This window comes from Ranitomeya imitator, chromosome 5 (genome assembly GCF_032444005.1).
Source record: "Ranitomeya imitator isolate aRanImi1 chromosome 5, aRanImi1.pri, whole genome shotgun sequence".
NCBI classification, from domain to species: Eukaryota; Metazoa; Chordata; class Amphibia; order Anura; family Dendrobatidae; genus Ranitomeya; species Ranitomeya imitator.
The window spans coordinates 606,956,047-606,983,320 of record NC_091286.1 but is presented as its reverse complement, the minus strand read 5'-3'; the positions used below and the strand labels follow the sequence as shown (position 1 = coordinate 606,983,320).

The following is a 27,274-nucleotide window of genomic DNA, read 5'->3' as shown; positions in this document are numbered from 1 at the left end:
CCTATAAGATTCACAAGTCTGCAGTCACATAGACTGATGGCAGACTTGTAGCCTAAGGCCAGAAAACCCCTTTAATTGCAATGTTTCTACTGACAAAAACAGATCTGGAAAATGGTGCGGCTTTTAAATTGACTATATTTTGAAAACTTTCACAACTTTGTTTTTCTCAAAGTTGGAAATTTCTTCTTAATTCTGAACATTTGTGACACTTTTTAACATATTTGATCTCTTTTATATTTGTGATTTAATTCAACTTTGTGTGTGCCCCCAAAAATGTTACTCTTAAAGGGGTTGAATCCTTTTAGAGAAGTTTTTCCTAAAAGTTCCATTAGTAATAACATACATATTGCGTATTTCTCATGCTGCCTAATTCAACACTGAGTCTCATTGGCCTGTTTCTGGCAGGTCGCCATTACACTGCCGCAGTCAGCTAAGTTCAGCAGCTCTGCTGATGTAGGTGGTGCAAACTACTGAGCTCACTGATTAGCTGCTGTAATAGCATGGCAGCCAGTTAGTCAACTCATCAATTTTGAGTGTTTTGTACTGTCTATATCAGCACAGCTTCTGAGCTCAATTCTGTGCAGCGCTGCAGACAACAGATACTGTGAGCAGCCAACAAAACTCAGTGCTGGAGCTTAAAGGAAAAAGTAGGATCATTAAGTTTAAGTATAGGAACTTATATGAAAAAGTTTTCTGAACAGGGACAACCCCTTTAACATCAAATAATCAAACATCTAAATGTGCTTGGGGATTGATATGGTAAAGGTGATGGTTTCAAGAAAGTCTGAATAGGCTAGAAAGCTGAATAGACAACCGACATAACTAATAATGGCTCTTTAGAAAAAAAATGTACAAAAGTTCTGACAAGAGCCACAAACTGATCTGTTCTTTAGAAAGAACTTTTTCATTGCCTAAAGAGAAAGCTGACCTGGTAAGCCGTGGTCACGACCTCTCTGCAAGTTAAGCGATGCCAAATCCATTGAACCATTATTGGAAAGAACGAGTAGTTTTTCTGTTAACTCTTCGTTCATAATTTCTTGCTGGGTTTGCAGCTTTGCAGGTTTTCCAAGCAAACCTCTTATCAAGGGATCGAGGCCTCCTAAAAAAGTTACGAGGTAGTTGTGAAATAGAACCCAAGAAATTTACGAAATGGGGTATAACGTCACTATGAAAATTAAAATAGAAAGATATTCTAATGACTCTCCAAATTTTTCACAGTATATTTGAAAAAAAGATCAAAATGCAAGGATATGTAATTTCTAGGATAAAGGAAAGTCTTAAATCCCAAACATTTGTTTAAAAAACACACTCCACCTCACCACTAATGGTAAGAGAGAAAATTTGCATGATATTGGTGATAGCTGGGATTGAATCCATGGCTCCCTGGGTTTAAATGACCGTATATGGCACATCTATGGGGCACAGTGAACGGTGCAGGGCACCGTATATGGCACATCTATGGGGCACAGTGAACGGTGCAGAGCACTGTATGGCACATCTATGGGGCACAGTGAACGGTGCAGAGCACCGTATATGGCACATCTATGGGGCACAGTGAACGGTGCAGAGCACCGTATATGGCACAAAACAAAAAGAAAAGAAGCCACTCAACAAATGTTCGCACACCACCTGGTACGTATCAAAAAGGAACAACTTTAATGGGTAACACAACAATAAAAACATTTAAAAACAATACAACAAAACTCCCCCCTTCAGGTCCATAAAGCTCATAAATATATATATATACTTGCTGCATAAAACATGTGAATGTAAAGCCGGCTGTGTTCAAAATAAGGTACCATGTAATATCACCTGAAACAATACCATAAAGAACCGGGCATCCAGAGGGTCTGGGCCCAAGTGCCCCACAAGAAAACTCAGAGGGGGGAGGGAGAAGAAGGACAGCACGCCCAACCCCCTCGAATAGGATCCCCTAGAGAGCCTAAACGACTATAGCGTTTGGTAAACGGAAGCCTGAGACATGTGATAATGCCGTGCCCACCCTGTGAGGTGTGAGCAGGGACAACAATACCTGGGCACACGCTACAGAAAGACCCCTAGGCTCCCATAAATGGTACAACAACAGCCATATAATCACCTTCGATAGGAACAATAAACACGCAGCCGCAAGTGGAGCAGGACCGACACGAGGGAGGACCCAACGCGTGTCGCGGTTACACGGACCGCTTTGTCAGGGGGAAATGCTTACCCTGGAGAAACATGTATCCTTATATGCAGATGCCGGTGATCAGAACGCGCCACACGTGTGCGCCGCCATGGACCGGAAGTGACGTGTCCGGAGATGAAATGCCGCCCGCGCCTGCGCAGAAAGTGGTGATGATTGTAGAAGGGCAGACGTCTCTGCCCACAGAGTCACGATGCGCACGCGCCGGAGCATAGCCAGCGGTTCGCATCGCAACTCAAGCAGGTCCACCCCAGGTACACGAGGAAGGAGAGAAACATGATACTGATATCACAGATAGAGGGGTGAATCGTATGGGAAGCGTGAGATCCCCTGTGCGCCAAGCAGGGTGAGTGTATGGATGCTCCCAACCCGCTCCCACTATACTATAAGGAAGGAATATGATAATTAAACATTATGAGTAAACAATGACAGAAATGCCAGAAGAGCAAAGTTGTTGTGCTATACACAGTTCAAAAATGCCCCAGTGAACACACACATTGAGGCTAGAACACTTGCAGCATGCTATAGTCCATATATAACATAGCCTAAGGCAGACCACAGCCGTGACTATGGATCCCATCCACAAAAATGAAGTCGTAGTCCATGAGAGAATCTTGATCCATCCGATTCCAATAGGTGACACGAGTCATCGGCTGGATCCATCCTGAGTAACACCTATAATGACATTTGAGACCCAAAAAGACAGTCCAATGAATACCCTAGTCAGCCACCAAATTAGTGTCCTGGAGAACTGTGCTCCAAATGATCAACTCAGCCCAGGAAGCCCGTAAAATGCAGATCCTCATTAATGCCATGAGGTGCTGTGGAATTGAGTAAATAGATCCACCGTGACTCGACTTGGAGAAGCCGCTTGTGTAGAGAGCCACCTCTGCCCGAAGACCTGATCTGCTCCAAGCCCACCATCCTGACATTGGCACAGCTGCCACCATGATGAAGCAAGAAATGTGCGGCAACCGTGCTAAGCGTCTTGCCTTTCCTGATATCCACAGATGCCGTATTGATGGTAGATAAATGGCTCTGCATTCTCCGTCGCAATTCTTGCGAAGTTTGACCTACATAAATGCAAGGACACGGGCAAATCAAAGCATATACCACATGAGCAGATTTACAATTAATGTAAGCCTTTCATTTGTACTCTTTACGATCCACAGGATTACAAAACGAATCCCGGACAGGGCGCATATAGAGACAGACACTGCAGTCACCGCACGGGAATGATCCCCTCAAAACCATACCCCGATTGAGCCGCCTAGTGGGTCTCCTATAATGACTCCGGGTTAATAAGTCCTTAAAATTGGGGGCCCTTTTAGCCGTAATAAGAGGCCGAGTGCTGATAACCTGAGAGGTAAGTGGGTCAGTGGCCAAAATCCTCCAATGATTGTTTAAGATCTTACTCATCTCCGGCCAATTGGTATGATACCCCGTAATAAACCGCACATACTTATCCGGTACTCTCCTGTTGGCCACCAATAAAGAGTCTTGTGACTGTCCACTGGCCCTCTGATAGGCCCGTGAAATACATTTTTTGGGGTAATACCTGGACTTGAATTTTGCCGTAAGGTCCTTCGCTTCCCTCTTGAAGTCCGAGTCCTGAGTACAATTGCGCCTGGCCCTGAGAAATTGGCCAGTCGGGACCCCCTCTCTTGTATGTTTGGGGTGAAAGCTCCGATAGTCCAAAAATCCAGTGACAGCTGTGGGCTTCCGGTAAAGACGTGTGGATATCAAGCCTCCCCGACAACTAACCTCCAGGTCCAAAAAATTCACTGCAATGGAAGAGAACTGGTAAGTCAAAAAAATATTGCAAGAATTGTTGTTGAGGAACCCCATGAACTGGGAAAGTTCCTCCGGAGAACCTGACCAAATGAAAAAAACATCATCAATGAAGCGCGACCACCGTCGCACTCTGTTCTTAAATAAATCGGAAGCCCACAGCTGTCACTGGATTTTTGGACTATCGGAGCTTTCACCCCAAACATACAAGAAAGGCGCAATTGTACTCAGGACTCGGACTTCAAGAGGGAAGCGAAGGACCTTACGGCAAAATTCAAGTCCAGGTATTACCCCAAAAAATGTATTTCACGGGCCTATCAGAGGGCCAGTGGACAGTCACAAGACTCTTTATTGGTGGCCAACAGGAGAGTACCGGATAAGTATGTGCGGTTTATTACGGGGTATCATACCAATTGGCCGGAGATGAGTAAGATCTTAAACAATCATTGGAGGATTTTGGCCACTGACCCACTTACCTCTCAGGTTATCAGCACTCGGCCTCTTATTACGGCTAAAAGGGCCCCCAATTTTAAGGACTTATTAACCCGGAGTCATTATAGGAGACCCACTAGGCGGCTCAATCGGGGTATGGTTTTGAGGGGATCATTCCCGTGCGGTGACTGCAGTGTCTGTCCCTATATGCGCCCTGTCCGGGATTCGTTTTGTAATCCTGTGGATCGTAAAGAGTACAAATGAAAGGCTTACATTAATTGTAAATCTGCTCATGTGGTATATGCTTTGATTTGCCCGTGTCCTTGCATTTATGTAGGTCAAACTTCGCAAGAATTGCGACGGAGAATGCAGAGCCATTTATCTACCATCAATACGGCATCTGTGGATATCAGGAAAGGCAAGACGCTTAGCACGGTTGCCGCACATTTCTTGCTTCATCATGGTGGCAGCTGTGCCAATGTCAGGATGGTGGGCTTGGAGCAGATCAGGTCTTCGGGCAGAGGTGGCTCTCTACACAAGCGGCTTCTCCAAGTCGAGTCACGGTGGATCTATTTACTCAATTCCACAGCACCTCATGGCATTAATGAGGATCTGCATTTTACGGGCTTCCTGGGCTGAGTTGATCATTTGGAGCACAGTTCTCCAGGACACTAATTTGGTGGCTGACTAGGGTATTCATTGGACTGTCTTTTTGGGTCTCAAATGTCATTATAGGTGTTACTCAGGATGGATCCAGCCGATGACTCGTGTCACCTATTGGAATCGGATGGATCAAGATTCTCTCATGGACTACGACTTCATTTTTGTGGATGGGATCCATAGTCACGGCTGTGGTCTGCCTTAGGCTATGTTATATATGGACTATAGCATGCTGCAAGTGTTCTAGCCTCAATGTGTGTGTTCACTGGGGCATTTTTGAACTGTGTGTAGCACAACAACTTTGCTCTTCTGGCATTTCTGTCATTGTTTACTCATAATGTTTAATTATCATATTCCTTCCTTATAGTATAGTGGGAGCGGGTTGGGAGCATCCATACACTCACCCTGCTTGGCGCACAGGGGATCTCACGCTTCCCATACGAGTCACCCCTCTATCTGTGATATCAGTATCATGTTTCTCTCCTTCCTCGTGTACCTGGGGTGGACCTGCTTGAGTTGCGATGCGAACCGCTGGCTATGCTCCGGCGTGTGCGCATCGTGACTCTGTGGGCAGAGACGTCTGCCCTTCTACAATCATCACCACTTTCTGCGCAGGCGCGGGCGGCATTTCATCTCCGGACACGTCACTTCCGGTCCATGGCGGCGCACACGTGTGGCGCGTTCTGATCACCGGCATCTGCATATAAGGATACATGTTTCTCCAGGGTAAGCATTTCCCCCTGACGAAGCGGTCCGTGTAACCGCGACACGCGTTGGGTCCTCCCTCGTGTCGGTCCTGCTCCACTTGCGGCTGCGTGTTTATTGTTCCTATCGAAGGTGATTATATGGCTGTTCTTGTACCATTTATGGGAGCCTAGGGGTCTTTCTGTAGCGTGTGCCCAGGTATTGTTGTCCCTGCTCACACCTCACAGGGTGGGCACGGCATTATCACATGTCTCAGGCTTCCGTTTACCAAACGCTATAGTCGTTTAGGCTCTCTAGGGGATCCTATTCGAGGGGGTTGGGCGTGCTGTCCTTCTTCTCCCTCCCCCCTCTGAGTTTTCTTGTGGGGCACTTGGGCCCAGACCCTCTGGATGCCCGGTTCTTTATGGTATTGTTTCAGGTGATATTACATGGTACCTTATTTTGAACACAGCCGGCTTTACATTCACATGTTTTAAGCAGCAAGTATATATATATATATTTATGAGCTTTATGGACCTGACGGGGGGAGTTTTGTTGTATTGTTTTTAAATGTTTTTATTGTTGTGTTACCCATTAAAGTTGTTCCTTTTTGATACGTACCAGGTGGTGTGCGAACATTTGTTGAGTGGCTTCTTTTCTTTTTGTTTTGTGTAGTACATTCCAGCCACTGGTTCTGCACCCCCACCCATGTTGCATTGACACGAATTTAGGAGTGCGCCAGCTGTTGTGCTATGGAGCACCGTATATGGCACATCTATGGGGCACAGTGAACGGTGCAGAGCACCGTATATGGCACATCTATGGGGCACAGTGAACGGTGCAGAGCACCGTATATGGCACATCTATGGGGCACAGTGAACGGTGCAGAGCACCGTATATGGCACATCTATGGGGCACAGTGAACGGTGCAGAGCACCGTATATGGCACATCTATGGGGCACAGTGAACGGTGCAGAGCACCGTATATGGCACATCTATGGGGCACAGTGAACGGTGCAGAGCACCGTATATGGCACATCTATGGGGCACAGTGAACGGTGCGGAGCACCGTATATGGCACAGCTATGGGGCACAATGAACGGTGCAGAGCACCGTATATGGCACAGCTATGGGGAAATATGAACGGTGCAGAGCACTATATGGCACAGCTATGGGGAAATATGAACGGTGCAGAGCACTGTATGGCACAGCTATGGGGAAATAATGATCTATTTTTATTTTTGAAATTCACCGGTAAATGCTGCATTTCCACCCTAGGCTTATACTCGAGTCAATAAGTTTTCCCAGTTTTTTGTGGCAAAATTAGGGGGGTCGGCTTATACTCGGGTCGGCTTATACTCGAGTATATACGGTAGATAAACACGGCACTCTGTGAGGATATGAGTTTTGGTGCTCGAGTAGGGTATCCAACCCTCAGTCACAAGTATTCAAGAATAACCCGGCACTCAAAAATTGTAAAAAGTAACAATTACAGTTTATTATTATCCAGACATAGAACCAGTTTGTTTGTTGAACGTTTTCGGCCCCAGATGGACCTTCTTCAGAACAGTACAATTTATCTGGAATGGAAGGATAATGCGTATGGCCAGTAGGGGGATCCCTCTGACAATGTAATGGCTATCACCACACTAAATGCAATGTGTACATCTGGGGTGTGTAGTGCACAGCGGTGCTACAGAGATCCGGAGGTCAGCATGTGGTGAAGCTGCAGCGCTGGTGGCGTGATAGGTCGCCGAGGGGAAGCGCGCTCTGTTCTGAAGAAGGTCCATCTGGGACCGAAAACGTTCAACAAACAAACTGGTTCTATGTCTGGATAATAATAAACTGTAATTGTTACTTTTTACAATTTTTGAGTGCCGTGTTATTCTTGAATACTTGTTACAAGAAATGCAGCTATGTGATTGTCTGAATGCATTGGGTATACAGTATTTCAATCTTGGTTACAAATCGCCATTTGTATGTTCGCCATTTGTATATGTGAGGCAGCCAAAGTTAAGGCTCTCAAGGAGAGAAACTAATATAGTGGACAAAGAATTAATTTTAATGAACTACTGAGCCAAACTAACAGCATTGCTTTATCAAATTTATATGAAGTGTATTGTGTCCAATGTTAGCAACCAGGCAACACAAAAAGGAGTTTTTCAAGTGAGCTCTTTAAGGTACACAAATGTTATGAAGTGTTTGCCTACAAGGATGTGGTTGTGGAAAGGTACCAATGTGGGGTACCTTTTTAAAAAATATACTGGTGCCATCACAGCCCCCCTTGCCCAAACTTCACCAGCCTATAACAGTACAAAGCACGTTCACCCTGGTGATCTAGTGGCAGTTATTCAAGAGACATTGCAGGAGACAGAGTTAAGAATTAGGCTCAATGTAGTGTTGTGTGTCTCTGAGACTTGTAATGCAGTGCATGATCTGCCAAACAATTCCCCAATGGGGGTACCTTTTTTTAAAAATAGACTATTACCATTGTAGGCCCCTTGGTCAAACTTCAACGGCCTATAACAGTACAAAGCATGTTCACCCTGGTGATCTACTGGCAGGTAAAGGACACATTGCAGGAGACAGAGTTAAGAAGTAGGCCCAATGTAGGGGTGTGGGTCTCTTAGACTTGTAATGGAGTGCCTGGCCTGACAAGCATTTGCTCATAGGTAGTTAATTTGTAAAATAAATTGTTCATGTAGATCCTAGACACCCTTACCCCAAAATTGACTTTCTGTAGCAGCAGGGAACACGTGAACCCTGGTGTTCTAGTGGTGGAATATGACGAGAAATTGCTGAAGGCCTCATTATAACCTAGGCCCAATGTAAAGGATTGCGTCTCCTACACTTGTAGTACCCATACACTAAGTGCATGGGCTGACAAACATTTCCCCATGGGGGTAGCAATTTTTCAAAAAAAAAATTGGTTACAGGCATCATAAACACCTTGCAAAAAAGTAAAGTGTTTTCCCACACAGGGAAGGTATTGGATTTTAGTAAAAATATGGCAGACAAATTGTTGGATGAAGTGATCAGGAGAAGGGGCATGGTGATGACAGGAATGGGAACGCACATGATTAATAACAGCGGTGGCTATGGGAGGTATGAGATCCAGGATACAGCCTACAATGATTAGTCATTTAACCACCACCAATTACCATAATGTGTTTCATTCTCGTCAAAAGATCGGTGTAACAGATGCGCATGTTTGACTCAGCCTAAAAAATGCCGGTCAAAAATATGTTGGCAAACCAAAGATGTACGTGTGCAAAGTGCATCCCCGCCGCCCCTGATCACCTGTCACCAGCACCATGCCTGTCCAACAATTTGTAAGTATAGCTCACCTCTCATTCTTATTATGCCTATGCATTTCTAAAGGTAGTCCACTTTGGACATGATGCACTTTGCACTTTCAATTTCATTGTAAATGCTGCTATTTAAACTTTAGCCATCTGCAGAGACGATGATGTCTATATTTTGCACAATAACTAGTTGAGAGGTATTGATTATTAGTATCTACCTGGGCATTGGTTCCATGCTGGTCACAGTGCTCCCAGTTAATTGTGGTATCCAGTAGTTTCTTTTTATCTATTGTCTTTGATCTGTTTGCTATTTATGCTATTTCAATAAAATGTTTATTCAAGGATTATACTCTTTTTGTGGTCATTGTACCACTTGTTGGAATACTATACCTATTTGAGTTTATGTCCTATTTGACCTCCTTTGGGGCATTTGTTTTGGTGTCATCCGACGCTATGTGCCAGGAGCGGTCACGGACCGCCCCCGGCACATTAACCCATGGCACACTGCGATCAAACATGATCGCGGTGTGCCCGCTGTATAGGGAAGCATCGCGCAGGAAGGGGCTCCCTGCGGGCTTCCCTGAGACCCCCGCAGCAACGCGATGTGATCGCGTTGCTGCGAGGGTCTCTTACCTTCCTCCCTGCAGCAGGCCCAGATCCAAAATGGCCGCGGCATCGGGGTCCTGCAGGGAGGGAGGTGGCTTACCAAGCGCCTGCTCAGAGCAGGCGCTTGGTAAGCCTGCAGTACTGTAAGTCAGATCGCTGATCTGACAGAGTGCTGTGCAAACTGTCAGACCAGCGATCTGTGATGTCCCCCCCTGAGACAAAGTAAAAAAGTAAAACAAAAATTTCCACATGTGTAAGAAAAAAAAATTCCTAAATAAAGAAAAAAAAATATTATTCCCATAAATATATTTCCTTATCTAAATAAAAAAACAAACAATAAAAGTACACATATTTAGTATCGTCGCGTCCGTAACGACCCAACCTATAAAACTGTCCCACTAGTTAACCCCTTCAGTAAACACCGTAAGAAAAATAAAAAAACGAGGCAAAAAACAAAGCTTTATTATCATACCGCCGAACAAAAAGTGGAATAACACGCAATCAAAAAGACAGATATAAATAACCATGGTACCGCTGAAAACTTCATCTTGTCCCGCAAAAAAAACGAGCTGCAAGACAGCATCATCAGCGAAAAAATAAAACAGTTATAGTCCTCAGAATAAAGCGATGCAAAAATAATTATTTTTTCTATAAAATAGTTTTTATCGTATAAAAGCGCCAAACCATAAAAAATGATATAAATGAGGTATCGCTGTAATTGTACTGACCCGAAGAATAAAACTGCTTTATCAATTTTACAAAATGCGGAACGGTATAAACGCCTCCCCCAAAAGAAATTCATGAATTGCTGGTTTTTGATCATTCTGCCTCACAAAAATCGGAATAAAAAGCGATTAAAAAATGTCACATGCCCGAAAATGTAACCAATAAAAACGTCAACTCGTCCCGCAAAAAACAAGACCTCACATGACTCTGTGGACTCAAATATGGAAAAATTATAGCTCTCAAAATGTGGTAGCACAAAAAATATTTTTTGCAATAAAAAACGTCTTTCAGTGTGTGACGGCTGCCAATCATAAAAATCAGCTAAAAAACCCGCTATAAAAGTAAATCAAACCCCCCTTCATCACCCCCTTAGTTAGGGAAAAATAAAAAAAAATTAAAAAAAAGTATTTATTTCCATTTTCCCATTAGGGTTAGGGCTAGGGTTAGGGTTAGGTCTAGGGTTAGGGCTAGTGTCAGGGCTATGGTTAGGGTTAGGGCTAGGGCTAGGGTTAGGGTTGGGGCTAGCGTTAAGGCTACAGTTAGGGTTGTGGCTAAAATTAGGGTTAGGATTACATTTACGGTTGGGAATAGGGTTGGGATTAGGGTTAGGGGTGTGTCAGGGTTAGGGGTGTGATTAGGGTTACCGTAGGGATTAGGGTCAGGAGTGGGTTTGGATTAGGGTTTCAGTTAGAATTGGGGGGTTTCCACTGTATGGGCATGTCAGGGGCTCTCCAAACGCAACATGGCGTCCGATCTCAATTCCAGCCAATTCTGCGTTGAAAAAGTAAAACAGTGCTCCTTCCCTTCCGAGCTCTCCCGTGTGCCCAAACAGGGGTTTACCCTAACATATGGGGTATCCGCGTACTCAGGACAAATTGGACAACAACTTTTGGGGTCCAATTTCTCCTGTTACCCTTTGGAAAATACAAAACTGGGGGCTAAAATATAATTTTTGTGGATAAAAGATTTTTTATTTTCACGGCTCTGCGTTATAAACTGTAGTGAAACACTTGGGGGTTCAAGGTTCTCACAACACATCTAAATAAGTTCCTTGGGGGGTCTAGTTTCCAATATGGGGTCACTTGTGGGGGGTTTCTACTGTTTAGGTACATTAGGGGCTCTGCAAACGCAATGTGACGCCTGCAGACCATTCCATCTAAGTCTGCATTCCAAATGGCGCTCCTTCCCTTCTGAGCCCTCCCATGCGCCCAAACGGTGGTTCCCCCATATATGGGGTATCAGCATACTCAGGACAAATTGGACAACAACTTTTGGGGTCCAATTTCTCCTGTTACCCTTGGGAAAATACAAAACTGAGGGTTAAAAAATAATTTTTGTGGGAAAAAATATATTTTTTATTTTCACGGCTCTGCATTATAAACTGTAGTGAAACACTTGGGGGTTTAAAGTTCTCACAACACATCTAGATAAGTTCCTTAGGGGGTCTAGTTTCCAATATGGGGTCACTTGTGGGGGGTTTCTACTGTTTAGGTACATTAGGGGCTCTGCAAACGCAATGTGACGCCTGCAGACCATTCCATCTAAGTCTGCATTCCAAATGGCGCTCCTTCCCTTCTGAGCCCTCCCATGCACCCAAACGGCGGTTCCCCCATATATGGGGTATCAGCGTACTCAGGACAAATTGGACAACAACTTTTGGGGTCCAATTTCTCCTGTTACCCTTGGGAAAATACAAAACTGAGGGTTAAAAAATAATTTTTGTGGGAAAAAATATATTTTTTATTTTCACGGCTCTGCATTATAAACTGTAGTGAAACACTTGGGGGTTTAAAGTTCTCACAACACATCTAGATAAGTTCCTTAGGGGGTCTAGTTTCCAATATGGGGTCACTTGTGGGGGGTTTCTACTGTTTAGGTACATTAGGGGCTCTACAAATGCAATGTGACGCCTGCAGGCCATTCTATCTAAGTCTGCATTCCAAATGGCGCTCCTTCCCTTCCGAGCCCTCCCATGCGCTCAAACGGTGGTTCCCCCCACATATCAGGTATCCGCGTACTCAAGACAAATTGGACAACAAGATTTAGGGTCCAATTTCTCCTGTTACCCTTGGAAAAATACAAAACTGGGGGCTAAAAAATAATTTTTGTGGAAAAAGTTTTTTTTTTATTTGCACGGCTCTGCGTTATAAACTGTAGTGAAACACTTGGGGGTTCAAGGCTTTCACAACACATCTAGATGAGTTCCTTAGGGGGTCTCCTTTCCAAAGCCCTCCCAAAGCCCGAGCCCTCCCATGCACCCAAACGGTCGTACCCCCCCCACATATGGGGTATCAGCGTACTCAGGACAAATTGGACAACAACTTTTGTGGTCCAATTTCTCCTGTTACCCTCGGGAAAATACAAAACTGGGGGCTAAAAAATAATTTTTGTGGGAAAAAAATTTTTGTTTTATTTTTACGGCTCTGCATTATAAAACTTCTGTGAAGCCCTTGGTGGGTCAAAGTGCTCACCACACATCTAGATAAGTTCCTTAGGGGGTCTACTTTCCAAAATGGTGTCACTTGTAGGGCTGAGTTTGGCGGAGCCTGTCCTTTTATAACCTCTGATGAAGTAATGTGCCCAATAATCCCACTATCACGATTGCTGTAGCACTTATTGGCTTTGTAGCAGGTGCCAAACATGTGGGGCATGGATTTGAGCTTCAACTCCAAGCACTAGCCAATGCTCGTCGAGTGCCGAGCACATCCGAGCATGCATATACTGGAGAGATATTCGAGTATCACTGAGCACTTTCACCCATCCCTAATAGTTATGGAGTGACAACCACCAGAAACCCCACAATCAACAGCAATATCATCATATATCCAGGTGAAGTGATGCTTTGTTTTAGTATGCTTGATACTGTAACTTAACCAATTCAAGTGGGAAGGGCTGAAGTTTACTGAGATCAATGCACTAAATGACAGTTTGGGGAGTACCATTAAGAATAATAAGGACAAAACACTTGAGTACGATTGTCTAAAGCTTAAGAATGTATTGTTAAATAAAGCTGCTAATTACCTTCTTTTATTATTCTCCAGGGGCGAAAAAACACTTCATTTAATAGAAGACTTGGATACTGGGAGTGTTCTTTGTACCAAGAATCTAATCTGTATATAACTGGAGGAATAGTTGCATGACCAAAGCGAAAAGCTGCTGTAGAAAATATATTGGATATTGAGGGATTGATGTTTTCATCATATCCTTTGTAAATTCCGATATACTTCTTAACAGCTGAGGGACCCAGAATTTTCGGAATGTAATCTCGTATGGTGATGACCTTAAGAAAATAGGAAAAAAAATTAGTATGTATATACTGTACATTTCTGAAATGTTGCTTAAATTTTTTTTTTACAGTTTTTCTGCATCTTTATATTTTTTAATTGTGGAAAAGTATATAGGTTGAATTGTCTGTCTTTTAATACAAATATACAGCTCTGTCAAAAATTAAGAGACCACCACATCAAAACCCTGTCATAGGCAGCCCAATCTCCAGACCTGAACCCCATTGAAAACCTCTGGAATGTAATCAAGAGGATGATGGATAGTCACAACAAGCCATCAAACAAAGAAAAACTGTGTTCTGTACCAGGAGCAGTGTGAAAGACTGGTGGAAAGCATGCCAAGACGCATGTAATATGTGATTAAAAATCATGGTTATTCCACAAAATATTGATTTCTGAACTCTTCCTGAGTTAAAATATTAGTATTGTTGTTTCTAAATGATTATGAACTTGTCTTCTTTGCATTATTTGAGGCCTGAAAGCACTGTTTTTTACCATTTCTTCTTTTTCGAAAAAATACAAAATTTATTGCCTGGAAATTCGGGGACATGTTGTCAGAAGTTTATAGAATAAATGAACAATTTACATTTTACTCAAAAATATACCTATAAAGAGAAAAATCAGACAAAATTAGCAATTTGCAGTGGTCTCTTAATTTTTACCAGAGCTGTATACTTAAATCGTCATTGTCATTTCAACAAGCTTACCATAAATCAATATACTTTTTTTTCTATTTTTGAGACTTTTTCCCCCTTCACTGCCTCCTGAACTCATCATTCAATATTAAAAACAGCTCAAAGCCATCTTAGTCAAAGCAAGACAGACTGCTAATGCCAGATTGGCCATCGCCTCCATACGCTATCACAGATCGTAGAATTCCTCTGGTCCACCGGAGACCAGCGTCATGCAGGTGACATTGCACCACTGGCGTCCATTGCAAGACAGGGATAAAGAGACTGCTGGTGTTGAAGCTGAATCTGGATTAGATGAGTATTATGTTTTTGTTTTTTTTGTAGGCTCTGTAGCCAATAATACTTTGTAGGTGATCGTCAAACTTTATGGAGGCCTATTGGGGACCATCATACTATATGGAAAGCTGTGGGTGACCATCATACTACATAGGGGCCTGTGGGGGACCATCATACTACATAGGGGCCTGTGGGGGACCATAATATTATATTGAAGGCTGCATGGGACCATCATAGTATATGGTAAGCTGTAGGGGACCATCATGCTGTATAGGGGGCCTTGGGGTGACCATCATACCATAAATGCAATGTGCTAGTCATGTAATGATCAGAAATATTATTTCATGTGTACTCTCATCACAGTTTATTTTGAAAAGTCACCTAATATGTCAGATACACTATAAATTGGGCTTCAAGCTTTACTGAGGACCTTTAAGATGGTTGTGTTACCATTAGGACCTTTAGTCTTCCGATCACTAAATACGTGCCTGACAGGGGAGCCACTAAGGAGCAATGCATCTTACTCTGGTAGTTTTGTATTACCACTGAATGGGGAAATGTATAGATGGTAAATATCCAAAATTAGCTGTTTACAGTATAACGTTTCTAATATCAAAAGGGATGTCGGTAATGAGTCAAATGCTTTAATTTACAAAATAAATCTATTTGTTCTTTATAGCCATGGGGAAATTGCTGCTGTAATTTCACTTTTCCAGCAAGTCACATATCACTCAGTGCAAAGATTTGTAAACTAGTTGTGAATCATAGCCTGGCACAATATTTAGAATCATTTTAGTGAGTGATTGCAAAGCTTCTTTTTTTTTTTTTTTTTGCAGATTGGATCACGTTTGTAATTTCAAAGGGAATTTTTCAAGAGACAAATTGTGGAAAACTGGTTTTATATGTAACGTATAGATGTATATGCTAAAATCTAGAACATGCAGTGCTTCATCCTCGTACAGTTAGAGAAACATGCTAACAATGATGAGCAATTCATTTCAACACATTTCAATACGGTAGGACATATCTGATATGTGATTTATATATCTGATATACAATGTGATTTATGCTGTATACATATTTCATTTAGACTATCTAACCATGATGATCTATAAATGGGATTGTCACAACAAACATCTCTTTTTAATCCAGGAACCCAGAAAACAGCAGATTTTTGCTAGGGGGAAATACGGCCATCTGCTCATTTCCTTTGAAGGGCTGCTACATAAAAACATGGCATACCAGAGCTGACATTCAGATTTGCTCATAGAAGTAGGTCCATATCAGGAGAAGCCATAAAAGATCCATAAAGAAGGTATTTTTTTCAACCTGGTCCTGTTTGGCTTGTGGCTCCACAACTATCTGAGACTTTGAGTAGTGTTTAAAAGGGTTGTCCCATGTTCTCAATCAAGAGAAGCCTCCTAGCTTCCTGCTTGCTTTGGCTGAGAATGACGAGCTCCATCTTCATTGACATTTTGGACCTGAAGTATTGTTGCTCCAGTGGCCAGAACTGTCTAGTGAAGCTGCCTGGGATCAGAAGCTAGCATTGCACTGAAATGAGCTTGTAAGGACTATGTTGCTTGCTGAGGAGACCAGTGCCTATGGACTGTTGTGGTGACCAGTAAGGCTGGTTTCACATTTGCGTTTTTTGCTGCTGCGTTTTAGCGCAAAAAAATGCATGAGTTTTTTTTCCTATACTTAACATTAAAAATGCATGCATTTTTTTTGCATGCGTTTTACCGCATTTGACAACGCATTCGTCGTTTCTATGCTTGAGTTTTGTTGCGGAAATGCAACATGTAGTAATTTCTAGAGGCGTTTTTTTTGCTGCAAAAAAACGCATGCGTTTTTTTAGCGCAAAAAAAGTATTGCTGTCTATGTAAACGCATGCATTTTTAAGCACATGCGTTTGCTTGCGTTTTTAAACGCATGCATTTCAATAGAAAAAAACAAGAATACACATTGATAAGCCACCCCCCACCATAATGGTGATAAAGGGATCCAAACCCTAACCCTAACCCTAGGGATCCTAACCCTAACCCTAACCCTAGGGATCCTAACCCTAACCCTAGGGATCCTAACTCTTACCCTAACCCTAGGGATCCTAACCCTAAACCTAACCCTAACCCTAGGGATCCTAACCCTAACCCTAACCCTAGGGATCCTAACCCTAACCCTAATCCTAGCTATTTCTGTTTGTAGTGGGTTTTCTAGTTGATTTTGATGATTGGCAGCTGTCACACACGTCTCATCATGCGTTTCAAAAACGCAAACACAGGAAAAAACGCATGTAAATGCATCAAAATGCAGCGTTTTTTTACCACATGCAACAACGCATGCGCCTAAAAAACGCAGCGCTTGCACGCGTTTACATGCGTTTTTTTCACCACATGTGTTTGCATTTAAAACGCTGCATTTTTTAACGCAAATGTGAAACTAGCCTAACTTACACTAAATACTATAAACAACACAATTATAACCCACACCGTTCTGGAGTGCAGAAAGGATTTTTGATAAAAAGTAAAATAAAAAGTTGCTTGTTTTTATAAGTAATGTGCATTTTTTTCTTTATAAGAAAATGCCTTTAACACTTAATGTAGGTAATGGTTGCAATGAAATAGGGTATTCCAAAGTCTTATGTGATGGAATATCATTAGGAAGTAATATAAAGATTTCAGCATTCACTTGTTACTTGTGAGTTAGAGGAATTTACTATTGAATCAAGGGAGAGAACATGTGTGTAACGTCAGTCAGAGGTCATAGGCTCAGAAAGGCTACATCGGACAGACTTGGCGCTAGCCACTCCATATGGCAGACTTCAAAGGAACACCGATTGCTGCTTTTTATTCTCTGTGTAAGGATCTAGTCTTAAAACATAGTCAGCTGGATTGCTTTCATGGAAGGGCTGCTGTCTGAAGGAGCAAACTGGCAGTGAGATTGAAAGGCTCAGGAGCTTAAATAGATGACAGCTCCTCCCAGAGCTCACAAAGGAACCAGGAATTAACTCCATAGCTCCATGAATGAGCAGCACCAATGGACTCAGGAAGTAAACCTGGGAAGTAAACAGGATTGTTGTGCTGTGACCGAAGTGGAAATAGGGGTGACATGCACTGGCCTGGATGTGATCATGTGGTGTTTTGGTTATCACATGTAACCTTCAACAAACATTGGATTGCAAATGGATTGGTGGTATGTTGTCTTAGTGTATGTTGGATGGCATATATACTGCTATAAAGTAATGACGATATGTCAGGATAGTGCAAGAGCTCCATTGAGTAATGTGGATTCTCTTAATGGAGCCCTTGCATCATCTTGACAACAGCATCAGCAACATTACTCCTTAGCAGTATATCTGCCTTCGCACATTCACTAAAACCAACGAACCACAAAAATGACGTTGAATGAAAGTCAAGTGTGATAACTGAACATCATGTTTTATTCTTGGATTAAGTAACAAAAAATCATCTAATTGGCAAGTGATAATTGAAATGCTGCACTCCCAGACACCTAGTTGTGCAAAGAACTGTGCCTTTGCCCAAGTCACTTGCATCGCATTCACAGAATTGGTGAATGTCCAAGAAGTCGAGACCCTAATAATTATATTTTAACCCCTTTACCCCCAAGGGTGGTTTGCACGTTATGGACCGGGTCAATTTTTACAATTCTGACCACTGTCCCTTTATGAGGTTATAACTCTGGAACGCTTCAACGGATCCCGGTGATTCTGACATTGTTTTCTCGTGACATATTGTACTTCATGATAGTGGTAAAATTTCTTTGATATTACCTGCGTTTATTTGTGAAAAAAACGGAAATTTGGCGAAAATTTTGAAAATTTCGCAATTTTCAAACTTTGAATTTTTATGCAATTAAATCACAGAGATATGTCACACAAAATACTTAATAAGTAACATTTCCCACATGTCTACTTTACATCAGCACAATTTTGGAACCAAAAATTTTTTTTTGTTAGGGAGTTATAAGGGTTAAAAGTTGACCAGCAATTTCTCATTTTTACAACACCATTTTATTTTAGGGACCACATCTCATTTGAAGTCATTTTGAGGGGTCTATATGATAGAAAATACCCAAGTGTGACACCATTCTAAAAACTGCACCCCTCAAGGTTCTCAAAACCACATTCAAGAAGTTTATTAACCCTTTAGGTGCTTCACAGGAATTTTTGGAATGTTTAAATAAAAATTAACATTTAACTTTTTTTCACAAAAAATTTACTTCAGCTCCAATTTGTTTTATTTTGCCAAGGGTAACAGGAGAAAATGGACCCCAAAAGTTGTTGTACAATTTGTCCTGAGTACGCTGATACCCCATATGTGGGGGTTAACCACAGTTTGTGCGCATGGCAGAGCTCGGAAGGGAAGGAGCGCCATTTGACTTTTCAATGCAAAGTTGACTGGAATTGAGATGGGACGCCATGTTGCGTTTGGAGAGCCACTGATGTGCCTAAACATTGAAACCCCCCACAAGTGACACCATTTTGGAAAGTAGACCCCCTAAGGAACTTATCTAGAGGTGTGGTGAGCACTTTGACCCACCAAGTGCTTCACAGAAGTTAATAATGCAGAACCGTAAAAATAAAAAATCATTTTTTTTCACAAACATTATCTTTTCGCCCCAAATTTTTTATTTTCCCAATGGTAAGAGAAGAAATTGGACCACAAAAGTTGTGGCACAATTTGTCCTGAGTACTCTGATACCCCATATGTGGGGGTAAACCATTGTTTGGGCGCATGGGAGAGCTCGGAAGGGAAGGAGCGCCGTTTGACCTTTCAATGCAAAATTGACAGGAATTGAGATGAGACGCCATGTTGCGTTTGGAGAGCCACTGATGTGCCTAAACATTGAAACCCCCCACAAGTGACACCATTTTGGAAAGTAGACCCCCTAAGGAACTTATCTAGAGGTGTGGTGAGCACTTTGACCCACCAAGTGCTTCACAGAAGTTTATAATGCAGAACCGTAAAAATAAAAAATCATTTTTTTTTCACAAAAATTATCTTTTCGCCCCCAATTTTTTATTTTCCCAATGGTAAGAGAAGAAATTGGACCACAAAAGTTGTGGCACAATTTGTCCTGAGTACTCTGATACCCCATATGTGGGGGTAAACCATTGTTTGGGCGCATGGGAGAGCTCGGAAGGGAAGGAGCGCCGTTTGACCTTTCAATGCAAAATTGACAGGAATTGAGATTGGACGCCATGTTGCGTTTGGAGAGCCACTGATGTACCTAAACATTGAAACCCCCCACAAGTGACACCATTTTGAAAAGTAGACCCCCTAAGGAACTTATCTAGATGTGTGGTGAGCACTTTGACCCAATAAGAGCTTCACAGAAGTTTATAATGCAGAGCCGTAAAAATAAAACAAAATTTTTTTCCCACAAAAATAATTTTTTAGCCCCCAGTTTTGTATTTTCCTGAGGGTAACAGGAGAAATTGGACCCCAAAAGTTGTTGTGCAATTTGTCCTGAGTGCGCTGATACCCTATATGTGGGGGAGAACCAGCGTTTGGGCGCATGGGAGGGCTCGGAAGGGAAGGAGAGCCATTTGGAATACAGACTTAGATGGAATGGTCTGCAGGCGTCACATTGTGTTTGCAGAGCCCCTAATGTACCTAAACAGTAGAAACCCCCCACAAGTGACCCCATATTGGAAACTAGACCCCCCAAGGAACTTATTTAGATGTGTTGTGAGAACTTTGAGCCCCCAAGTATTTCACTACAGTTTATAACGCAGAGCCGTGAAAATAAAATAAAAAATTTCCCCTCAAAATTATTTTTTAGCCCCCAGTTTTGTATTTTCTCGAGGGTAAAAGGAGAAATTGGACCCCAAAAGTTGTTGTCCAATTTGTCCTGAGTGCGTTGATACCCCATATGTGGGGTGAACCAGCGTTTGGGCGCATGGGAGGGCTCGGAAGGGAAGGAGCGCCATTTGGAATGCAGACTTAAATGGAATGGTCTGCAGGCGTCACATTGCGTTTGCAGAGCCCCTAATATACCTAAACAGTAGAAACCCCCACAAGTGACCCCATGTTGGAAACTAGACCCCCCCACGAACTTATCTAGATGTGTTGTGAGAACTTTGAGCCCCCAAGTGTTTCACTACAGTTTATAACGCAGAGCCGTGAAAATAAAAAATCTCTTTTTTTCCCACAAAAATTATTTTTTAGCCCCCAGTTTTGTATTTTCCCAAGGGTAACAAGAGAAATTGGACCCCAAAAGTTGTTGTCCTATTTGTCCTGAGTACGCTGATACCCCATATGTTGGGGTAAACCCCTGTTTGGGCACACGGGAGAGCTCGGAAGGGAAGGAGCACTGTTTTACTTTTTCAATGCAGAATTGGATGGAATTGAGATCGGTCGCCATGTCGCGTTTGGAGATCCCCCTGATGTGCCTAAATAGTGGAAACCCCCCAATTATAACTGAAACCCTAATCCAAACACACCCCTAACCCTAATCCCAACGGTAACCCTAACCACACCTCTAACCCAGACACACCCCTAATCCTATTCCCAATCGCAAATGTAATCCAAACCCTAACCCTAACTTTAGCCCCAACCCTAACTGTAGCCTTAACCCTAACCCTAGTCCTTACCCTAGCCCTAACCCTAGCCCCAACCCTAACCCTAACCCTAGCCCTAGCCCTAACCCTAACCCTAACCCTAGTCCCAACCCTAACCCTAGCCCTAACCCTAGCCCTAACCCTAGCCCTAACCCTAGCCCTAGCCCTAACCCTAACCCTAGCCCTAACCCTAGCCCTAACCCTAGCCCTAATCCTAGCCCTAACCCTAGCCCTAGCCCTAACCCTAGCCCTAGCCCTAGCCCTAACCCTAACCCTAGCCCTAACCCTAGCCCTAACCCTAGCCCTAACCCTAGCCCTAACCCTAGCCCTAGCCCTAACCCTAACCCTAACCCTAGCCCTAACCCTAGCCCTAACCCTAATGGGAAAATGGAAATAAATACATTTTTTTCATTTACTTTTATAGCGGGTTTTTTAGCGGATTTTTATGATTGGCAGCCGTCACACACTGAAAGACGCTTTTTATTGCAAAAAATATTTTTTGCGTTACCACATTTTGAGAGCTATAATTTTTCCATATTTGAGTCCACAGAGTCATGTGAGGTCTTGTTTTTTGCGGGACGAGTTGACGTTTTTATTGGTAACATTTTCGGGCACGTGACATTTTTTGATCGCTTTTTATTCCGATTTTTGTGAGGCAGAATGACCAAAAACCAGCTATTCATGAATTTCTTTTGGGGGAGGCGTTTATACCGTTCCGCGTTTGGTAAAATTGATAAAGCAGTTTTAATCTTCGGTTCAGTACGATTACAGCGACACCTCATTTATATCATTTTTTTATGTTTTGGCGCTTTTATACGATAAAAACTATTTTATAGAAAAAAATAATTATTTTTGCATCGCTTTATTCTGAGGACTATAACTTTTTTATTTTTTTGCTGTTGTCACTGTATGGTGGCTCGTTTTTTGCGGGACAAGATGACGCTTTCAGCGGTACCATGGATATTTATATCCGTCTTTTTGATCGCGTGTTATTCCACTTTATGTTTGGCGGTATGATAATAAAGCATTGTTTTTTGCCTCGTTTTTTTTTTTTTTTCTTACGGTGTTTACTGAAGGGGTTAACTAGTGGGCCAGTTTTATAGGTCGGGTCGTTACGGACGCGGAGATACTAAATATGTGTACTTTTATTGTTTCGTTTTTTTTATTTAGATAAAGAAATGTATTTATGGGAATAATATATTTTTTTTTTTTTTCATTATTTAGGATTTTTTTTTTTTTTTTTTTTTTACACACTTGGAAATTTTTTTTTTTACTTTTTTACTTTGCCCCAGGGGGGGGACAATACAGATCGGTGATCTGCCAGTTTGCACAGCACTCTGACAGATCACCGATCTGTCTGAGAGCAGTGCAGCGTTACCAAGTGCCTGCTCTGAGCAGGCACTTGGTAAGCCACCTCCCTCCCTGCAGGACCCGGATCCGCGGCCATTTTGGATCCGGGACTTACTGCAGGGAGGGAGGTAGGAGACCCCCGGAGCAACGCGATCACATCGCGTTGCTGCGGGGGTCTCAGGGAAGCCCGCAGGGAGCCCCCTCCCTGCGCGATGCTTCCCTGCACCGCCGGCACATCGCGATCATCTTTGATCGCGGTGTGCCGGGGGTTAATGTGCCGGGGGCGGTCCGTGACCGCTCCTGGCACATAGTGCCGGATGTCAGCTGCGATAAGCAGCTGACACCCGGCCGCGATCGGCGGCGCTCCCCCCGTGAGCGCGGCCGATCGCGCTGGACGTAATATTCCGTCCTTGGGAATTAAGGCCCACCCCACATGGACGGAATATTACGTCCAATGGCAGAAAGGGGTTAAAACCCCAATAATAATAGAGTGAAAGCATTCCCTGACATAAACTATAACTTAGGATACCAATGGCTCCTTGCCTTTTTAAACTACTAATACAGTACATTAATCTTCAAACAGAGGTTTTGGAGCTCATTGTAGACTCGTGTCGTACATGGATACTAGTTGGTAGGTGTGGGCATCTACAAAGCTTTATTTTGTACTAATACCTACACAAATCATATCTAATCTACTATATAATTGTCTAAGGGGTACTTCTGTCTGTCCTTCTGTCTGTCTGTCACGGATATTCATTGGTCTTGGCCTCTGTCTATCATGGAAATCCAAGTCGCTGATTGGTCGCCGCAAAACAGCCACGACCAATCAGTGACGGGCACAGTCCGGAAGAAAATGGCCACTCCATACTCCTCGCAGTCAGTGGACGGCGCACGCTTCATACTCCCCGCTTCCCGCAGTCAGTGTCCCCGGTGCTCCGCTCCCCGCAGTCAGTGTCCCCGGCGCTCTGCTCCCCGCAGTCAGTGTTCCCCATGCTCCGCTCCCTGCAGTCAGTGTCTCCGGCGCTCCGCTCCCCGCAGTCAGTGTCCCCGGCGCTCTGCTCCCCGCAGTCAGTGTTCCCCATGCTCCGCTCCCTGCAGTCAGTGTCCCCGGCGCTCCGCTGCTTACTCCCCGCAGTCAGTGTCCCCGGCACCCGCTCCATACTCCCCTCTGGTCACCGCTAACACAGGGTTAATGCCAGCGGTAACGGACCGCGTTATGCCGCGGGTAACGCATTCCGTTACCGCTGCTATTAACCCTGTGTGTCCCCAACCTTTTACTATTGATGCTGCCTATGCTATGCAGCATCAATAGTAAAAAAAAGTAATGCTAAAAATAGTAAAAAAACAAAAAACCTGCTATACTCACCCTCCGTTGTCCGGTGAGCCGCTCGCGCCTGCCGCCATCTTCCTTTCCCAGCAATGCTTTGCGAAATTACCCAGAAGACCTAGCGGTCTCACTAAGTCATATGGGTAATTTCGCAAAGCATCCTGGGAACGCAAGATGGTGTCAGCCATCTGCACAGCGCCGTTGGATCCCAGGAGGCGGAGAGACGGGACGCTGAGGAGCAGCGACCAGAATGGTGAGTATGTTAAACTACAAGGGGCCCTCAGATCGTTAGGTGAGTTTGTTTATTTTTTATTTTTTTAATCTGTGACATACGTGGCTCGGTAATACACTATGTCACTGGGCAATATATTACGTGGTCTGTGCTATATACTACAAGGCTGGGCAATATACTACGTCGCTGTGCAATATACTATGTGGCTCTGTGCTGTATACTACATGGCTGGACAATATACTACAGGAGTGGGCAATATACTACGTGGCTGGGCAATATACTACGTGGCTCTGTGCTGTATACTATGTCACTGAGCAATATATTATGTGGCTCTGTGCTGTATGCTACAAGGCTGAGCAATATACTACGTCGCTGTGCAATATACTATGTGGCTCTGTGCTGTATGCTACATGGCTGGACAATATACTACCTCGCTGTGCAATATACTACGTGGCTGGGCAATATTCTACGTGGCTCTGTGCTGTATACTATGTCGCTGTGCAATATACTACGTGTCTCTGTGCTGTATACTATGTGGCTGGGCAATATACTACATGGCTGGGCAATATACTACGTGGCTGGGCAATATACTACGTGGCTCTGTGCTGTATACTATGTCACTGAGCAATATATTATGTGGCTCTGTGCTGTATACTACAAGGCTGGGCAATATACTACATCGCTGTGCAATATACTACGTGGCTCTGTGCTGTATACTACGTGGCTGGACAATATACTACCTCGCTGTGCAATATACTACGTGGCTCTGGGCTGTATACTACATCACTGTGCAATATACTACGTGGCTCTGTGCTGTATACTACGTTGCTGTGCAATATACTACGTGGCTCTGTGCTGTATACTACATCACTGTGCAATATACTACGTGGCTCTGTGCTGTATACTACGTCGCTGTGCAATATACTACGTGGCTCTGTGCTGTATACTACAAGGCTGAGCAATATACTACGTCGCTGTGCAATATACTATGTGGCTCTGTGCTGTATGCTACATGGCTGGACAATATACTACCTCGCTGTGCAATATACTACGTGGCTGGGCAATATACTACGTGGCTCTGTGCTGTATACTATGTCGCTGTGCAATATACTACGTGTCTCTGTGCTGTATACTATGTGGCTGGGCAATATACTACATGGCTGGGCAATATACTACGTGGCTGGGCAATATACTACGTGGCTCTGTGCTGTATACTATGAGGCTGGGCAATATACTACGTGGCTGGCCAATATACTAGGTCGCTGTGCAATATACTATGTGGCTCTGTGCTGTATACTACGTGGATGGGCAATATACTACGTAACTGGGCAATATACTACGTGGCTGGGCAATATACTACGTGGGCTGTGCAATATACTACGAGGACATGCATATTCTAGAATACCCGATGTGTTAGAATCGGGCCACCATCTAGTACTTTATAAATCTAATGAAATGTAAAGAAAATGGAACAAATTTCCTAGTTTCTAGTATGTAGACTTTCTCCTCCGTCCACATTCTGCACAGTAGGGTTTGCTATCAACGTCTACTATTATATATACTTTTCAATATCTCCAAATACTGCTGTTAGGCCTCCTACTCTGCTTCCTCATCATTTTTCCCCTGCTGCATGCCTATATTCCTTTTCCACGTGCACGTACCAATCACTCAGCTCTACGTAGCCCATCTGTAGACTTACAATGATGAGGTTTTCTTTGCTTTCTGTTGAACGTCTTGCTTCAGATAACAATAACTACCCTTGTAAGCAATCTTTACCGTTTCTTGTCAAAAATCTAGATTTGTGATGTTAGCAAGCTACTTATTAAGACATGCACTGTAAAAACTTGCCAAGCTTACACTTCTTTAGCTCTCTATTAGCCTTGATGACCTTATCTAAAGTACTCGCTCTCTGGCCAGCTGCTACTTCTGGAAATTGAGGACGCAAAAATTGGTTCATAATAGAATTCTTGACCTTATATTTATTGCCAAACATCCACACTATGACTTAACATTTCCATGTTTCTGTGTTATTAACACTGCCAACATTTTTTATCTTTGGCACAGGGTTTCTGCACAAACAACTATTGCCTTTAATCTAATATCCAGGGCCCTTATCTGCTTTCTTTGTGCGGAGGAATATATAAGGCGAGTTTCTATCCATGGCCCTGGATCGATTGAACAGTGTGCAGATGGTTAATCAGATTTTCACCCTCTAAAATACATTTCAGAAAGCAAAAATGAAATCTTTGTTTTTATCTGAAAACAACGTAAGGTTATTGTTAGTTCAATTGTAAAGAGCTCTGGCTGAATAGAAAAGACTTGGAAACAGTAATTCCGGCAGAAGCGGGAAGGTATCTTTATATATTAAATCTGTGGAGCAATATTAGGAAACTGCTTAATAGTATGACCAGACGCGACAGATATATTGCTGATTTTTAGTCTAATTTTGCATTCAGAATAACTGCAGTATATTAAATTAGAAGCAAAGTTAATGAAGTTTAATAATTGTTGTCATTCAAACTCTGAGATTTAAAAGAAAATCCATACGGAAACTGGAATGCAATGCGGATTGTAAATCTATCATATGTAAAACATGCAGACTTTGTTATGAAAATGACTGGAAAATCCATTAAAACCAAAGAAATTTGCCTAAACACATGTTGTGTGTAGGTGCACATTCACACTCTGGCCATTTAACAGAGCCTAGGATAAAAACAAAATGGTCCAATACCTTGCAGTTGGTAAATAGTAATAGTACATGTAAATAATATAGGATAATTAGATGACACTACTCTGATCAAGCCATCCCACCGCGACAAGGTGTACCCAATCATGATGGATGATAATTCATGTATTCACCTCGCTATGTGCCAGAAGGCCTCAAAATACAGCAGGACTTAGACCTGACTGTTTTGCACCTGGAAAGCTAAACAGACAAAATGCACAACACAAAATGGGGGAGCCGCAATCTTGTATGTGCAAAGTACAAAAAAAGTAAAGCAAAACCAAAGAAATGAGCCGGATTACATGTTGGTATAAGGGCAATAAGTCAACTAAGTACCCTATGTTATTTACAGGTACTATTAATATTTGTGTACCATATATACCTCCTACATGGGTTTTGCTAATTTTTTTTTAGCCTAG

At 43.0% G+C, this 27,274-nt stretch overlaps 1 protein-coding gene across 1 annotated transcript in view; it reads right to left on the bottom strand.

Annotated features, from left to right (window-relative positions):
* Positions 1-27,274, bottom strand: part of TPO (thyroid peroxidase) — a 241,509-nt gene that overhangs the window by 81,357 nt on the left and 132,878 nt on the right. The window contains exons 7-8 of the mRNA XM_069726806.1: positions 13,411-13,669; positions 929-1,099 (exon numbers count right to left, since the gene is read on the bottom strand). Of these exons, the coding sequence (XP_069582907.1) occupies positions 929-1,099; positions 13,411-13,669 (430 nt within the window). The remainder of the gene's footprint in view (positions 1-928; positions 1,100-13,410; positions 13,670-27,274) is intronic.